Raw genomic sequence first — 18,866 nt, 5'->3', positions numbered from 1 at the left:
AGGTGCCCACTACCTAGTTAAGTTTTAAATTCCTGAGCGAACAGGCACTCTTATTAAGACCTTCCTCTTCCGTACCAACAGCTAGTGCATGTTCCTGTACACAGCAGGTCTAAGAGTAGATGACCATCTGCTTCTTCAAACAGGAACACACCAAACTCCCTGCTCATGTGCCTATTTTCTCTTTGCCCCCAGATGTTCCAGTGTACAGAAATGACTGAAGTCCCAATTTTGATCTTGTGTTGGAAATTAAGACCAAGAACAAGTAGAATGAGTACTGTGGGTGAGGCTCAGATAGGTAAATAGCTAGTTAACAATTAGCAATTTTTTTCCACCGCCACCAATAGACACCCACCCACACACACCTCTCACCCACAGTACTTGGTAAAAACCACAATTTGCATATAGGTATAATGAACACCATACAGTTGGAAAGACCTGGCTGCCTAGCTTCCCACATGTAGCATGCAGGTGTTTTCATGTTGGATACAGTGTATTGCAAACACAAACCAATTTGACTAGGTCGACAGTCCTCAATTTTGGATACGGATAGGAAAATACACTGGCATTCTTTCCACGTTAATGTACACGTGACTAACATGCACATGGTTATAATGGCATCTTAAAAACACCATGACTCAAGTTGAACCTGAGTCCAATCAAACCACTGTATGCAAATGCCATTTTGCTGAAAATAGAGAAATGAAATCTGCTGCATGATAAGCAAAAATTCTGACCATAGGAAAGCCTACAGGTCCAAAGACCCAGGTACTCCCAGATACATGTTGAGGCAAATAGATGTAAAATATTAACATTGAGACAAGCCAGTGAGAGATCGATGGAAACCCCTTGTATCATTTTTCACCTTTCCTGTATCTAAAAGAAGTTCAAAATGACAGTTTGAAGGGAATCAAAATAACAGTTTGAAGGAAAAATAAAAAAACTACCACCTCTTTCTTCCAAAGGTTTAAGGAGCTTGAGGAGAAATCTGCACCCCCCCCCACCCCAGAGCCAGGGACAGTTTAATCACCCACAGATGAGATGGGGCTAATGTCTCAGTGACAAGCCCCAACTCCCTGCCCGCCCCCTAGATTCAAAGGGTTTTTCCCCCCAGAAAACTGAACAATTATCTGAAGAGGTAGGCTAGTATCCAAAGCAGACAATAACCCTCATATAGCAGGCACAAAGGAGCAGTCAGGATGGTACAGGGGGGTACCTGGTGGCTCAAACATCTACCTTTGGCTCAGGTTATGATCTTGGGGTCCTAGTATCAAGCCCTGCATCTGGCTCCCTGCTCAGCAGTCTGCTTCTCCCTCTCCCTCTGCCCCTCCCCTCATGCTAATGCTCACATGCTCTTTCAAATAATCTTTAAAAAAAAAGAAAGAAAGAAAGAAAAAAGTGGCACAGAAACTTCCTGTCCTCAACACTTAAGTCCTATCAAAAATTTTCAAAGCTATTTATACACATCAAATCAGAAATGGTATTTTTTTTCTACTTAGAATTTCCTAATTTGAACATGGCTCCAAGACCCAGAGCAATAAAGATGTCCAAGAATATTGCAGGGAAATTCACCAAGGGGGGAAGAAGTCATCATTCTGGGCTCATTTTTAAAGGAATTTAGAAATCTAGGACATGAAGAAAAATTTTCCAAGGAAAAATTACCAAAGTTATGTTATTTGGATTAAGATAGAAAATAAATTTTGATTAAAATATGCATAAATAGATCACATCTGTCATTTTGTATATTTTGTGTTTGTATTACTTTACCTGTGTTTCCAAGGTCAAAACCTCAAATCACCACCACCAAAATTAAAAATAAAGGTAGGACTTCTGTATTTGGCAGTATTATTATCCAGTGGAGTTACTTTTACTACAGAAGGCAAAACCAAGTAAATTCAATATTTGTTTTTAGTCACTCTTCACACCTTGTATAGACTACTATAAATACATCCATTTGCAGGTCAACTAGATCCTGATTTGTGCATATATATTTTAGGTAATATATAAAATGCAAAATCAGCTCTGGTGTAATATCTCCGTGTAAGGTTAACAGTAGACTACGAAACATAGGAACATAGACTATTTCCAAAGAATCAAGAGTTAAAATTGGAGAGACAAAAGTAAAAAAATATAAGTTCTTAAAGATTTATTTATTCATGAGACACAGAGCGAGACAGAGGCAGAGGGAGAAGCAGGCTCCCCGTGGGGAGCCCAATGTGGGACTCCATTCCTGGACCTCCAGGATCACACCCTGAGCTGAAGGCAGACGCTCAAGCACTGAGCTACCCAGGCATCCCAAAAATATGTAATTTCAAGCAGTCCTCTCCCTTACTCAGGATACAAATTCCCATCCGATACAAATTCAAGGTCTTATTCCCAGACTGGTCATCTACACCATAAAAAAGATACAATCCTTAACCAAACTCCTAGACTTTAGAGCAAGACACACACTGATCTATAGAAAGCAAAGCCATTTTTCAAATAAAAGAAATCGAGTTCCTACTTTGCAGATTCCTGGTGTCTTTAAATGCAGAGGTTACTGGATGAGCACCTATACTTACTAGCAACAGCACTTAAGATTCGAGGCTGTCAAGTACAAAGGTTTATGAGCTATGGAGAAGCAGGAAGGTAACACTGGATAGGAGCTGGGGTTGAAGATTTCGGTGGTTACACTTGTATGGTTACATCAAGTTGCTTAACTCTGCTGGCCAGCTCCACAGCTATAAATTCAAGGACCTCAAAAACACAGTCTCCATAGTCCATTCTTGTTTTAGAATTCTAAAAACATGGTGTGCCTGGCTGGCTCAGCCAGTGTAGCATGCAACTCTTGATTTTGGGATTATAAATTCAAGCCCCACTATGAGTATAGAGATTACTTTAAAAAATTAAAAATAAAATTCCAAGAACGTGGCTCTCTTCCTGATCCTGTGACTATAAAATTCACCAAGGAGGACAGGAAAAGGGGAATATTTTGATGTATATTAATTCAGATTATTAACCCTACATTTAAACACAAGCATGTTCTTATCACCTAAGAACACGTAACTTAATATTAAATCCAATGCTTTATAAGAGCTGTCCAGGTTCTTAGTGACCAAAAGTTTTTCCCATCTAACATGAATACATCCTACCATTTCAAATAAATTAAGTATTCCAAGAAAGTCTCCACATAGTTGCAGGCTGTTAAGACAAAATACATAAAATATCAAATACAATTAAACATAGAAGGGACAAACAGGGGCAGCCCCAGTGGTGCAGCGGGTTGGCGCTGCCTGCAGCCTGGGGTGTGATCCTGGAGACCAGGGATGGAGTCCCACATCGGGCTTCCTGCGTGAAGACTGCTTCTCCCTCTGCCTGTGTCTCTGCCTTGCTCTGTGTCTATGAATAAATAAATAAAATCTTAAAAAAAAAAAAAAAAAGGAAGGGACAGACAGGAAATGCAAACAAGGACCAAAAGGTAACAATGCACTTCAAAATTCTGAGATAAAATTGGGCCTTCATTAGTTCTGCACCAATGAGAGTTAGCCAAAAGCACTTAGTTCACAATCTTATCAAAGTCACTGCAATGAATGTTTTCTTGATTTTCTGCTTTAAGCCATAGAAAGCATTAATACAATGAGGTATAATACAATGAGTTTAATAAACCCAGAGCCCTTCATCCAACGAGTTATCCTCTGCTCTCTAGCCCTTCACCCTTCATCTTAATTATTCTCCTAACCACATTTTATTAGATTTGCTTTAGACTACTACAGCAGGTCTTAATCATACCAACTACTCCAGCTCCTGCTCGATAATTAATCTTTCTAAAATGCAATTTTGCAAGTTAATTCGCATCACATGAGTACGGACTCAGCTCAACACCAGCAGGTGCTATGCTGCTGGATGGTACAATTAAGCAAAAAGGGAAAATAAAGACCATGCAGCTCAACTCTTACGCTTAACTTGAATTTAGACCTAAATAGAAATCGGTCCTGCATGCTTCTGAAATGCTCCATTTGGATTCGAACGACTCTCTACGTTGTTAAGTAGTTAAGAATCAAGTTGCAGTATCTGAGATTTTTTGTGTAATCTCCCATTTTCACATTTTTAGAATTACAGTTGCATGCACTAACTCAAGAGGAAAATACATTAAGCTCATTTACTGCCTCTTAATTTCAAGACAAATCCAAACGGAAGCTAACAAAAGCCTTTACAAGCACCACCAGCCTTTCTTGAATCGGGGAGAGTTTTATTACAACAAACGGCATCACAAATCATACTTAGATAATTTAAGGAGAGGAAAAATGAAAGTAAAACAGATTGGCTACTTTTGCAACTATAGCTTCAGGAAGAAAAAAAAAACTGCCTACTAAATACAGATATTTACGAAATCGGCCTGGTCTCAAGGGCACCAGACCATGGACAAACTACTTCTCTCTGCCCCAGCATCTCCTACAGAGCAGAACACCAATGCCAGCTCCCCACAGGGTGGTGGCATCTCTTAAAGCTCATGTCAGCACAGTAGCAATATTACCTTTTCCTTTTCTAATCTGAACCCATATGAAAACCCATCTTCTGTTCCAAACTGCAGTGCTCTGCAGCACCCCTCCGCCTGCCTTCACAAAGGTTTCTGATCAGGGTTATGACAATCTCCCATGGAGAAGGAATAACCACTAATGATGAAGCAGAAGTTCTGACAGTTAGTATGCAGTTTTTAAAACTGATTTCAAATAGACTAATTCCTATTTTCCTTATTAAGGTGTATGAGCAAACCTAGTCTCAATGTCTCATCTCTGGTCCTATCATTTCCATGCCATAACACCCTGGACTTCCAACAGGATACAGTCATAGACGGTACCAGCTTCATAATAGAAAGACCCTTGGAATAGTGTCAAAGCCATGCACTTTCTAAAACAAGTTAGCTTCTAAACTCCAATACAATATATCTTTCATATGGAGATACAATGCTTTAATGTATAATTGTGAGCTTCTGAAAACTAGAAGCCACATAAAGATACAAAGTCCTGTGTTGGCACAGAAGAGTATGGGGGAGCGGCAGGGGAGAAAATGTAGTTCTACGTACATTTGTCAAACCTGCTTTTCTGTTGGGGATCACCACTGCCAACATCTCAGAGTATGTACACCTCCCCTGGTCTGTGCTGCTCCCTGAATGGAGTCCCTTGCACCACCATCCCTCCCCACTCTCCTTTTGCTCCAGTTATTTTCCCCTTTTTAGAAAATCTTCCCCCACCTCTTCAATCAAAGGAAATTCTCTGGGGCGCCTGGGTGACTCAGTCGGTTAAGCATCTGCCTTCAGCTCAGGTCATGATCCCAGAATCCTGGGATTGAGCCTCACACCAGGCTCCCTGCTCAACAGGGAGCCTACTTCTCTCTGCTTCCTGCTTGTGCTCTCGCTCATTATCTGGCTCTCAAAAAAAGGGGGGAACCATTCTCTGTACCCTCCAAAGCCTAAATGGAAGGCTACTTCTAAGGAGCCCAGAAATTATCTCCCCACCCCCCCAGTTTCAACAACCCTGACTTCATTCGGGCTTCGAGGACCAAGTCTTCCTCATCCAGAGTCCCCCTCTGGTCCGATGCCCCACAGCGCCTGGCACAACACATGGTGCAGGTCCACACATCGGCCGTTATCTCCCACTATGAGCCATATGCGCAGTAAGTGTTGGGAGTTGGACCACTATGTTCTTCCACGTTTCCGTAGTCAAGTCAGTGGCATAAACCTAACGAACAGAAAGAACCATGAAGCGGGACACTTGGGTTCACAGCATGGAGTCTGGATCCATACTGCCTGGGTTTGAAGCCCAGCTCCACCATTTTCTTTGTGACATTGGACCAGTTCTAAGCTGATCTCAGGGGCAGTTTCCCTGTCCGTAAAACGGGGATAACACCGCTTACCTCTTCCAAAATTGTGAGGCTCAAACATGTCAGTGAGCAGCGCTTAGAATGGGTATCTGAGAACAAGTACTTGCATGAGTGACCGTGTCAAGTGCAGGAAAGTCTACATCATGGACTCCTGTGCGTGAACTTCTGTACATCCCCTAAGAGCCAAAAGTGCCAATTATCCTGTTGGTGAAATCATGGTTGAATCAACTCCAGGAGAGAATTTTGCTCAATTTAGCTGTTAACTAGGCTCTCTTCTTACCCTATTTCTCATACAAATTTGTCCAAGTTGTATCTAAATGTCATGCCACCTATATCCCCCTCGTGTTCTGATGATCTATTGCAGTCACCCTAGATAATACAGATGGATCTTGTATTTCCCAAAATGCCAAAACTAAAGAGGGATAGCTACTGGGGGTGGGACTAGGGGGTGGGGGGAAGGGAAAGGAGACACAGTCAACTGAAGGCATTCAAGATTAACTGTCCTCATGCTAATCTGACTTTGTGAACCCGGTCTTAAATAATTCTGATCTTGTGCTGACAATTAATCAAATCATTCCCCTCCATTACATTTTTGATAGAAATCTATTTCCAGTAGCCATTTTCCCCTTTGTATAATTTAATAGAGGGCTTTAATGTAGCTACAGTAATTTCATCTACATTTGACTGTTAATACCATCCCAGTCCTGAAGTGTTCGTATCTAAGCTTAAAGTCTAACCTAAGGTTTCACAGTCTAGTAAGAAAACAAAACCTGAAAATAAAGGGTTTGTCATGGAAATTCTGACAGGAGGACAGCGAAGCCTTAATTCTGTCACCAAGAAATGTTTCCATGCTTCCCTTAATGGCATCATTCTTTCCTCTAATATAAATCCAGGCTTTGTAAGTACCAAAAAAGTTTCCATTTGGCTCTGAAATATGTTTTCTGCAGAACTGTTTGAATGTGAACCTCTGCTCCACCCAACCAGCCTGGTAGGTTCTTCAGCACATTCACTGCTAAGAAGGGGGTAAGATCCTGTGCTTCATGGGGTGCCCTGGGGATGAAAGTGTGTAAAATGCGAGCACTCCCACATATCTAGCATCTTGTAGCATTTAACATTTGTCCTTTCTTTCCTCAGACTAAGATCTTTAAAGCAACTAATGAAATTCTAACAGTTCCACTCGGGCACTTCATTGTCACGTTCGTCCATCCCTTCTCACATCAAGGCACAGAAACCTTTCAGGTACACCAAGTTTAAAAATATCAGAATCCGTAAAGTTGAGCTACTACTCCCTCTGGAGCATGACAGTCTCGTTTAAGCTATTAGCCACTTCAAAGGAAAATAGAACATTTATTTTTTATTTTTTTTAATTTTTTATTTATGATAGTCACTGAGAGAGAGAGAGAGGCAGAGACACAGGCGGAGGGAGAAGCAGGCTCCATGCACCGGGAGCCTGATGTGGGATTCGATCCCGGGTCTCCAGGATCGCGCCCTGGGCCAAAGGCAGGCGCCAAACCGCTGCGCCACCCAGGGATCCCGGAAAATAGAACATTTAAAAGGACTATACCAAGTACACGTAGTGGAGCAGGTTTTAATTTTTTACCTTGAACCCAAAACCTTTCCCTGCTCCAGCTGGGGCCCATAGTAGTGCTCTCGTTTTATTTGTGGAAATAAGATCCACTATGGATGCCTACATACTTCTCTCAATACAGGAGGTACAGTAAGTGGTTCATTGTATTAGGCTTAGCATTGCGTAGAATTTCTACAAATGAGCATTTTCTGTCCCTATTTTGAATATATATGCTTAGCTTTAAAAAATATTTTAAGTTCTCTAAAGATCTATCCTAGTTGACATAACTGAACTATAAACTAGGTTAAAAAAATAGTATGCAGGCAGAAGTCACTGATCCTTCTGGTTATGGACATTCATATCATATCTCTCCTTTTATATAATCACACACCCAACAAATATTTATATAGCGTCTACCAAGCGCCAGGCACTGCATTAAACCCAGGAGACAGAAATAAGAGTCAGTCCTTGTTCTCAAAGCTGGCAGAGGAGACAAATGATTATAGGGTGAAGGTTCCTATGATAGAGATCCAGAATAGCAAGGAGGATGGAAAAGGTCTGAGCTAAACTCCACGCTAAGACTCACGGTCAAGTAGGTGTTACCGGGACACACACACACAAAAAGACACTTTCTGGGAAACTACAACTTATTTTCAATGACTGAAGCATGGAGAGAAAGAAAGCATCCTTAGATGAGTCTGAAAAAGCAAAACAAGCTTAAAATATCCTAAGGAGCTGAGTTTAATCCTGCTAGGCAAGCTCTGCAATGAATTCTACTTTGAAAAAATACTTTGATGGAAAACGAGTGAGCAAGTTAAGGGTTAATAAGCCTAAAAACTTAAGTTTGAATAACATTATCTAGGAGAGTAAAACACTCAGGGGAGTAAGTCATTTCATCACAAAATTAAAGAAGAAACTTCAAGGTCAGATTCATCTGCAAAAATAAATATTAGGGTTTCTACTGCCTACGAGGATGAATAACCACTCCATATGCTACTGCATTGGATTCTGGTGGGGAGCATGTGAGTAAAACAGAATACTTGTGCTTAATGCACTAAGTGAAAGTGGCAATTCAGAAAGCCATTAATCAGAAATTGTTTCCGAACAAGTATATAGCACCAAATGGGAATACCCAACAGTTTTGTCCGTGCGTCCCAACATTTTCTAACAAGTATTAATGCATTTTTGTGGAGGAAAACGGTGTTGGAAAGACAAGCAGTTCTAACTGCCCATCTCTATCATGCTTTCCTAGGTTTTAGATCTTCCTGACAATTTCATCTTCAAAGCTGAAATAATGCTTTGATTGCACCTCAGTGCAAAACCGCCAAAATTTCAAGTTACACTCTTCATGGATCAGCATTCCCAGAATTGTGTCAGTGACCCTGGGAGCTCACTTATAGTTAACCTAGTTTCCAATCTGAGGAGTAGCCAAGGAGAAACAGGGTGCTGAGGTGTGGGCCCCAGGTCTGAAGATGGAAAATCATGGTGGCAACTTTAAAGATCAGTGGATTGTTGCTAAGCATTTAGGAGTGGCTAATCCAGTATACGGGAAGGACTAATCTGTTAAGGACCATCAACTTCAGCCCAATTTGGACTTCAGCCCCCTTCTATCTCCTGGCACTTGGTATCCACAGTGCTTGGCTCCCAGCATTCCATAAGCTATGGTAAGAACTAGACCTCCTCCTCTGAAAAGCTGCCAACTCCATCCCTTCACTATTAAAGGTCATCCTCCCTTAAATTGGCCTGGTCTTCTGGAATTCCTTTGCTTGTACAGCCAAGATGTAGAGGGCGGGGGAACTTTCTTCTTTCCTCAAACATCAACTTTCATTCTTACAGAAGGGATAAGAAACACCATCCCACTCAGGCAAGCTGATGGAAAGATCTACCCTAAAACAGGCCTCTAAAATCAAAGGTCAAAAGCCAAGGGAAACATTTTTAATTCCTAACTACTGAGAAATAGCTTCAAGTTGGAGTCACAGGTGAAGTACAATATTTGGTGTATGCTTAGAGAAACAGCTCCAGGTTCAGAACAGTATACCAAGAGTACATAAATGTGCATTCCCTGCAGACTCCTCAAACATCCAGTGTTGATCATCAACAGTGTAGACTGTTGACCACGGTCATTGGTGGGGATGGATTCTGATGCAATCTCTTTAGGGCATCTTGATCAAAAAACCTGGGTTAGTTGTTCATTGATTTGTGATATTAAATGATAGAAAAAGCAGAAAAGATATGCCAAGATGAATCAGATGTAACAGGCTATGTAAGCAATTGTTTGGCCCATCAAATAAGCAGGTCATGTTCGGAGAGGCTGTTTCTATCACTGAAATTTGAGAAGTATGTTGGTCTTGCTGAGGGGAAAAAAAAAAAAGTTGGCTTGTTCCCTTTTCCAGTTGTCAAAGTAATAGATAAGACCTTTTTGGCTACACTGCCCCAGAGGAAGAAAACATTTGAGCAGCATGGTAGATGGCTCTGCTGTTCCAGGACAACAGCTTTTGGAAGCAGCCAGTGCCTGACACTACCAATAGGAGACAGACCTTCCAGGTCAGAATTTCAACTTCAGACATACCTTTCTCCCTCTCCTTAGCAGGTAGGGAAGCAGAGTGAATAGGGGGTGAGCAAGGCCCTGCTCTGCGCTAGCCTTCCAGGATGAAATCTGTAGAGTAGATGGAGCATACCAGGAGAATAAGCTACACCATTAAAAAAAAAAAAAATCAAGATGCCATCAAGAGCATTTCAAATCTACAAAAGGGACAAGCTCATCTTCATCTCTAAGAATCTTAATCGCAATGGCTTCTCCATCTACTGTGCACTCTTCATTCTCACCAGTATTTATGGCCCTTGATTTCACTATTTCAGGCAGTGGGATCCTCCTATGTGATCTGCCCAGGTAATACCACTTTTTTAGGGCTGTACACCTGGATTGCAATCTAAAGGGCACAGGGTCCATGAAGTACAAGTTGCAACAATCCAAGATATCTTCAGAAAAGTTTCCTGCTTCCATTCAGATTGCATCTTGGGGATGGGAAGAAGTAGGGGAGAAAAATCTTTATATGCTTTCTAAATATAACAGATTAGACACCCAGTTTTAAAGAACTACAAGTCACATCTTCAGTCTTCCAGTTCTTAACGTTTACTAAGTGAAATGATGACTTTTAAAGTTATCTTACCTCACCAATAGGTGACTCATTTGGAGCATATATGCCTCTCTAAAGTCTACTTAGCTACAGATATTGCATCTACTGACCAAAGTGACATACTAGGAAGTAGAATATGCTGCCTCCATCAGGTGAGAAAACTGATATGGAATAAGTCTCAAACCCAGCTGCCATCTTCAGATGGTATGTCACCAAAGGCACAGGATGAGGAGGAGTTATTTTCTTGAATGGGACTCTATCAAACAGAGCAGGAAAGATTTTAAGTTAGAGAACATTAAGAGAAAACAAGTAGGGGATCCCTGGATGGCGCAGCGGTTTGGCACCTGCCTTTGGCCCAGGGCACGATCCTGGAGACCCGGGATCGAATCCCACGTCGGGCTCCCTGCATGGAGCCTGCTTCTCCCTCTGCCTGTGTCTCTGCCCCTCTCTCTCTCTCTCTCTCTCTCTCTCTCTCTGTGTGTGTGTGTGGGGGGGGGGGGTGTGACTATCATGAATAAATAAATAAAATCTTAAAAAAAAAAGAGAGAGAGAAAACAAGTATATTCTAACTCAAATGTATTCTAAAATGGTCAGATGTTAGGGACACCCAAGTGGCTCACTAGGTTAACTGACTGACTCCTGGTCTCAACCAGTCTTGATTTCAGAGTTGTGAGTTCAAGCCCTGCATTGGGCTCCATGCAATAAAAAAGGTCAGATGTAGATTCCTTTTGAGAATGCCAAAACCAAAGCGTTAAATAACTTTGCTCAGTTAAAAAGCACTATCCTGAGCTAACATCCAGAAGTTATAAGGGAACTAGCATAGGCCTACTTGAAGTGAAATATAAAGGACACATATTAAACAAAATGTGACAAATAGCATGTGACAGGTTGTTATTGAAATAGTTGGAATTAAAATTTGTAGATGCAGTACAGAAACTACTGTAAGGAGACCTATGGTTGACTTCTTTCAGGAACAGTTCATAAAGCACATAGTCACTGCTCTGTTTTGTCTAGTTTGTAAAAACTAAATTTTGAGTATTAAAGGCAATTCACAGAATACAAAATGCTAAAACAAGTTTGAAAAATGTTAAACCCTGACCAGATGAAAATCAGGGGTGGGGGTGGGTGGCAGGGAGGCCTCTTCACTACCAGAGCAAAAATATGAAAGACCTGTATTCTCCAATACTGATAAGAATGAAAGGAAAGGGGGACACTTGATACTGAAAATGTAAATTGTAACATTCTGAGAACTTAGCTGTCCTCATTAAAATGTAAGACGTACACACATGTTCTAGGTTTCTTAGAAATACCAGTGTCCAAGGATATTGTTGGCAGCAACACTGGACCAGTAAGAAATTAGAGAAATGGATGAATAAATTTGGTACACACATACATGGGACTACTAAACCAGTTAGGACAAATGTTTTGACGGGGAAGGATACTCATCATATACCGCAGGGGAGGAGGGTGGGCAGCAAATGGCAGAAGGATTTAAAAATTTGATCTCTTAAAAGCTGTATCTTAAAAAGAACTTATCCCTAAGGGAGAGAAGAGAAGGCACAGAATTTCGGTTCTTTCTTTATGGGAGTTATGCTGACATAAGACTATTAATCTACTAATCCACTCAAAAAAAAATCCATACAGCCTGGGGGTGGAGCAGGGTGGGGAAACCATGCAGGTCCCCCTTTTGTCCCCCCCCTAATATGGCTACTGTGATTTCACAAAATCGACTCAAACAAGCAGGTCTAAAAGGGACCAACTGCATCCTGAAATCTTAGTATGTAAAAAAAAATAAAATAGTTTAACATCTTTTTCAACAAGTATTCTTAGGTTCCTGTAGCTTCCCACACAAATATTACAACAATATATGCAAATCACAGTAGCCTGGAACCACACTTTTCACATTTAAAAGTCACTTTTCAAGTGAGACCCAAAGGTTGCCTAATGTAAGTTCAGTGCTGCAACTGAGAAATGTAAAGAGCTCCACCTTCCTTTCATCTTTTATAAAGAGGGATGCAACACACCCTTCTCTTTATTCTTTAAAGGAATATCCCTTCATTTCCCAACGTACCTCTCAGCGATTTATTGAATAGGGGTTTGAAGCACATCATGAGGGTAGAGTATTAATTACACCATAAAATATCTGCATGAACATTAGATTTAGAAAGCTATGTAAGAAATTCATGAGTTTGAAGAACTTTAAAAGCCAACTCACTAGCACAATTTTAGAGTCCTAAGTACACAGGATCTCCCTAATGTGCTTACTATTAAGCAGCATTACAATAATATTTTCCAGGCTGAATGCATGCTTTCCACTTGCCCTAATAAACCGATGCCCAGATGGGAAATGTAACCAGAACTAAATAAACATAGATAGCAAGAGAACTGGAAGGTGCGCTATGAGCCTGGGATGCCTTCGCGAGCTACAAAGTATTACGTTTCAACAAATAGGACAGAGTATAAAAAATGAGGTACTTGACCAGTGCAAAATGGGATTACAGATCAGAGGTAGAGATAGATGGTATTCGGAGTGCAATCCATCAGTAGTACATCTACGGTCACAGTAACACTAAAGGAAAAAAAAGTGGTTCCTAGCACAGCAACGCATTATAACCTAGGTAACGAAGATGTGCTAATTTTGTTCTGAGCAATCAGTAATCAAAAACAGAATTACCAGAGTGATGCATGGCCCAAGATTAGTTACAATGAGTCCAACCCAATACATGGGTAAGAGATAAAGAACAAAAACGAGCAAGAACAAGAAAAGCCACATGAATACAAAGTGATTCCATTTCTTTTCCTCAACACCCACACAAAGACAGCAGTTTCTGACAAGAATGTTCTTGGCAAAAAAATAAAGTTACAGGAAAGGTTTTTTTTTTTTTTTTTTTCAATGAGAAAAACGGCAGCTCTATATGCAGATTACTAGGCAATACGATTTTTTTTTTAACAGCCCAAATTTACAGACCTCATTTCGAAAATATCTAATTTTTTTTTTTTTTTTGGATCACAAAGAAATGACTGGAAATACTGTTGGTGTTTGGAATGTTTATTTCATGTTGTACTTGAAAATAAAATCCAACGTGACAGCTTACCTTGGCACTGGAAGCCTTGTTTCCCAAACCCCCTGAAAAACAGAAACAACAAAGTATCTTAACATATTTTGTGCTGTATACCATATTTAAGCCAGTTATGAGACAAAGTATTCCACAGAACTAAAGGTTTGTACATGAACACCAATGATTTGATAGGAAACCATGTCTACATAGAGTATTGAATAAATTCAACTTTGGGGGTGGGGGAACCCACTTCTGTATGTATGGCCTCCAAAGGCAGAATTATTTCAACATTTTAAGGTTCTTTCCAATTTACACTTTGTGAACCATACTTAAGTTTCCAGACAAGAGCAGGACTACGATATTCAGAGTTGAACTATAGGGGTCAACAAATGAAGACTATGATTGAAGTGCTTTAATTTTATCCCTAAAGCAAGTGGAAAATCCTTTGTCTCCCCTAAACACAACTAAAGAGCATCTTCATTTGTTATGTATGTACTTAAAATAGGTGTCTAGAAACTGCCACAATGTACCACTCCACATTAAGTTTTGGTTCAAAAAGGAGCCAGATTTCACAAAATATATTTTTGTTGTTGTTGTTGCATTGGAAGTTATGATCTAATTTTTTAGAGCATCAGTAGTATTCCAGGCAAATACAGAGGCTATTTTGTTCTTGTAAATTACTTTGGCAGATTTACTCTGAGCAGAGAGTCCTACCACGGACATCACATTGTAAACACTGCTTCAACTAGGATGAACTGCATTAAAAGTCTTAGTCATAATCTCCTGCTTTACACAGCATTTTAAGTTGACAAAGCACTTCATAGATCTTTATATGTAACTTAGTCATCTCCCAGACATTTAAAGTATCAGCTCTTAATATTTAAAACAAACTCCTAGATTAAGGCCCTGTAGAAACAATGAAAAACAACTGAAGTTAATACCACTGGCTAGATAATCCTAGTGAATATTTTCTTGGAGCTTCCAAGTAGTTTCTAGGTTAGGTGGAGAAGTGTTACAGGAACTACTCAGGGAGGAAGCGGACAGGGAGACCTTATTTTCCGCTTCACATTACACCTGGTGACCTCAAGGGCCACAGCAGTTCACCAGGGGCTAATCCTTTAGGGCAACAGACAGTGGAAAGACATCAGCTTGCCTGGGTATGTATGCCGCAAGTCCCTTTCCTAATTCACCTACTTCCCTCCGAAGTAGTCAGCAGTCTCAGTGCTTTTATGGGACCCCTCAAATTGGCAGGAGAGCCTGAAGAACTCTCCTTGGCTAGATGCAGTAACCTCCCGCTCCGATGCTCTAAGTACTTTTCAGATAGCAGTATCTACAGTTACCCGCTCCTTAGAGCACAACTGCTTCATACGCTGAGTACATAGTAGAAGTCATTCATAGAGGTGGCTCTGCTTTCCCTAAAAGTACTTTTGAGATTTCTAAGAAAAGGGAAAAGCCCCTTATTAGCACTGCGTATGTGTAGGAACTCCCCCTTAGAGATGCTTTCCCCCAGGTGTGACGGACTCGGATAGCCATCCATAGAGGAAAAGTATCCTAGTAGCACGTCTGTAGGGCCTGTAGAGGGGATTTCCTCCAGCCGCGATAGGTTCGGATAACGCCATCCATAAAGGAAGAGTTAAGCACCTTATCAGCACAGCTGCAGGACTCCTGATTCTTCCCCCCCACCACCACCCGCACCCCAGGATGACGGATTCAGACGCCGTCCGTTGCGGGAAAAGCGTCTTATTGGCACCACGTTTGTGGAATCCACCCTTCAAGCTGCTCTCCCCCCAGGTGTGATGGATTCACACAGCCATCTCGAAGTGCTGCCGAGGGCCCCCGACGAGATACGTGCCACACGGGGACTTACTGCCACCCCAGTGCAACCCCGACTTGGAGAGACAGGAGCTCAGGAACCCTTGCAATAGCTCCGACTTGGGGCGCTTTCTACCTACATTCCTGAACAGGAGATAGAAAAAGGCTGGATTCCTACCATGCTGGGGGGAGGGGCTGGGGGGGGGGTTTGCTCACTGCCCAAACCGGAGCACCTGGGGTTCCCTCAATTCCAGCCTCCTAAACTTGGGGGGGGGGCGGTGTCTTGGAGGGAGGGAGGGTTGTCGAGGTTTTGAGAGTCCGTACAAGCCACGAACTCTCACCAGAAAGAGGTATATGCGCAGCTCCGCCCAGCATCACGGGGCTCAGAGACCCCCCACCCGGGGAGGGGGGGGCGTCCCTTCTCTCCGTCTCCTCCAAACCCCTGCGCCCACGAGCGAACATCGGCATCCCTGGAAACTCTGCGCCCGGACTCGGACACCTTCACGGCGGTTTCCCTAACTAGGGCCTCTGTCCTCATCCCCCGGGCTGCGGGTCTAATCTCGTGTTGACAGGGTCTATTTTAAATGACTCCCTCTGCCCTTCAGCCCTTCGCCTGCCCGGTTTTACCTCCCCCTCCACCCCCCCCCCCCCTGCAAGCTTGCAACAGTTTGCCGCTGCCTCTCCCCGGGCTCACCCTCCAAAGTCCGGTCCCCCCGGTGCCCAGCAGGTACAAGCCGCAGCAGGCAAGGACCCCGGGGTGCAGGGGAGCCCAGGCCCGCGGGGAAAGCACGCGCGCCCGCAAGCGCCCGGACTGGCTCGCCGGCAACTTGGACCGCGCAGCGCAGCCGCCGCCGCTCCCCGGTTCCTCCGGGAAACTCTGCCCTTTGGCTTCTCCCGTTCGCTCTCCCCTGTGCTCACACCCAGCGAGCGGCGGGAGCGCCCGGGAGACCCGTGGGGGTGGGGTGGGGGTGTGACCCGGCGGCCACCCCCGGAGTCCCGCCCGCGAGTGTCCCCGGCGCGGGCTGGGGCTCGGCCGGCTCCCCAAGTTCCCCCGAGGGCGCGCCCCGAGCGAGGGTCCCGGCTCCGCGCGCACCTACCAGATGAAGTCGGTGCAGTGGCTGCAGAAGGTGGGCTGCTTGAAGAAGCGGGCGATGAATTTGTGGTCCTTCACCTCGTGCACGTTCTTCTGCCTCAGCGCCCCTTTGCGGGCGAAGCGGTTGGCCACGTCCTGAGACGCCGTGGAGTCGTTGGCCGGGAAAACGTCAGCCATGGTCCCCCCAACCACCTCTTGCCTCGGCCGGGGAGCGGGGGCGGGCGGGGGCGGGGCGGCGGGCGACCCCGGGCTGGGCGGCGGCGAGTCGGGCCGGAGCGGGCGCGGGAGCCGGAGCCGGAGCCGGAGCCGCTCGCGGGCTGGCGGGCTGGCGGGCTGGCGGGCTGGCGGGCTGGCCCCACGCGCACTGACAGCCCGGCGCCCGGCGCTCGCGCTTCCTACTCTCGGCGGCAGGGGCGGCCCGGAGCGGCACCGCCCACCGCGCATGCCCGGAACGCCGGAGCGCGCGGGGGAGGGCGGGAGCGCGCGCGGGGGGGGCCGGGAGCGCGCGGGGGAGGGCGGGAGCGCGGAGGGCGGGAGGAGCGCGCGCGGGGGAAGGCGGGAGCGCGGAGGGCGGGGGAGCGCGCGCGGGGGAAGGCGGGAGCGCGGAGGGCGGGGGGAGCGCGCGGGGGGCCGGGAGCGCGCGGGGGGCCGGGAGCGCGCGGGGGGCCGGGAGCGCGCGGGCGCCTCCGCCGTCTGCTCGCAGCCCCGGGAGGGGGCGCGGCGGCCGGCCCGGGCCCGCCCGAGTTAGGCAGCGGAGGAGGACGCCGGGAGGGGCGGGCCGCTCTCCTCCGCCGCCGCTTTCCCCTCGCCTTCCCCCCTCCCCGCCCTCCGCCCCTCCTTCCGCTCCTCCGGCTCTGCCCGCTGCGCTCCCCGGCTCCCGGCCCCCCTCGCCCCGAGCGAGAAGTCCGACTCCCCGCGCCGCCCTCCGTCCCACCTGCTCGGACGCTCGCCCCTCCCCACCTTGCAGGACCCGTGGGCGCTCCTGGGCGCGATGCTCAAGCTTTGTGTGCCCTAAAAATGCCCAAGCCCTGTGCACACACGCACACCCCCCACCCCACCCCCCCAAAATACTGCTTATATATAACAGGAGCAAGAGCGTGTCTGTAAACCATCGCACACGGTCTCTACCACCCGCCTCTAACTGTGGAGCTGTTTGTTCTCCACCTGCACCTCGTAGAGACCCCTGAGGTGCACTGGGGTGGGGGGTGGTCGGACGGACTTGTCCCAGCCTTCTATCCCGTTACTCGCTGGCTACCACAGTCACAACGGTGATTATCAGCCTTTCTTGATTTTACAAGTCCGGAACCTTAATTTAGAAATCATTTTGCAGCCTAAACTAATTACTGCGATACTGGCAGGTGCAGAGTGCAGCCAGAACACTTGTAAATTACCAAGTAAAACTGTTCGTGAAAGGATAGCTGGCATGGATCTGCGAAGGACGCACGTGGGGATGGACCAACTCCGCGCTGGCTGAATATTTATTAGTTCTGCCTCGAGGATGCTAAAGTGCATAAGGGAAGCAACCACCCCCCAGCGTCTCACGATTGTTTTACCTCCTCGTCAGATGCACAAAACAAGGGCTGAAGGACGTCAAGGAAAAGAACAGGTTGTTTAATCCTGCGAGAAGTTGGGGGGAGGGGGGGAATAAAAGGAAAACAGTTTAAAGATATATATGCCTTTTTAGGGCATATCACAAAGATCACATAGGCCACCATCTTTTAAGATTGCCTCATTGAACGCTTGATTCTAGAAATGGCCTTTATATTTTAGCAAGTGTAAGCTATTGACTAGGCGTTAGTGGAGCCCGTTTACAGTCTCTTGAGCCAATGTTGTTGGTGCCTAGAGAGATTGCACATGCTTGATACTCTCTGGTCAGAAATCTCACCAGCTCACGGGTCCCAGCAGCCGCTCTAGGCCAAGGAGGCAAAGAAGGAAGAGAGGAGGGAAGGAATGAAAAAAAGCAGGGCATGTTGGGAAAATAGATCAAATTCTTGACAAAACATTAAGCACCCCAAGCCATGGTTGTTTATTATCATTTAATAATCGTAAATCTAATAGAGCACAGTACAATGAAACACCCGATTCTTTCCTCTTTCCTCATAACCATCTTAATTTAAGAGTGATCCTCACACATCGTATGAAGACATTCTATTTCCCCGAAGCTTTGACATAATGAGGGAAGAAAAACATGGCATAGTTGGAGCGTGGGATTGCTGGTACCGGAATCTCTGAGCAAAGTAACAGGGAAGATGAGCTAAGTACTGAATGGGCCTTGGCAGTAGCCTGGGCATCTCCCAGGTGTGGAGTGGAGTGACTGTTCTCAGCAATGGGTAAACCAGATG

General features: G+C 45.0%; 1 protein-coding gene across 1 annotated transcript in view; it reads right to left on the bottom strand.

The window, feature by feature from the left end:
• The window catches only part of PRKCA (protein kinase C alpha), a 390,531-nt gene extending 373,624 nt beyond the window's left edge, over positions 1 to 16,907 (bottom strand). Inside the window, exons 1-2 of the mRNA XM_025999622.2 lie at positions 16,529 to 16,907; positions 13,656 to 13,687 (exon numbers count right to left, since the gene is read on the bottom strand). Of these exons, the coding sequence (XP_025855407.1) occupies positions 13,656 to 13,687; positions 16,529 to 16,701 (205 nt within the window). The 5' untranslated portion in view covers positions 16,702 to 16,907. The remainder of the gene's footprint in view (positions 1 to 13,655; positions 13,688 to 16,528) is intronic.
• Between the last annotated feature and the right edge of the window lie 1,959 nt (positions 16,908 to 18,866).

Source organism: Vulpes vulpes, chromosome 2, assembly GCF_048418805.1.
Source record: "Vulpes vulpes isolate BD-2025 chromosome 2, VulVul3, whole genome shotgun sequence".
In the NCBI taxonomy this organism is placed as follows: Eukaryota; Metazoa; Chordata; class Mammalia; order Carnivora; family Canidae; genus Vulpes; species Vulpes vulpes.
The sequence above is the reverse complement of the archived record's forward strand: the minus strand, read 5'-3'. Positions and strand labels throughout refer to the sequence as shown.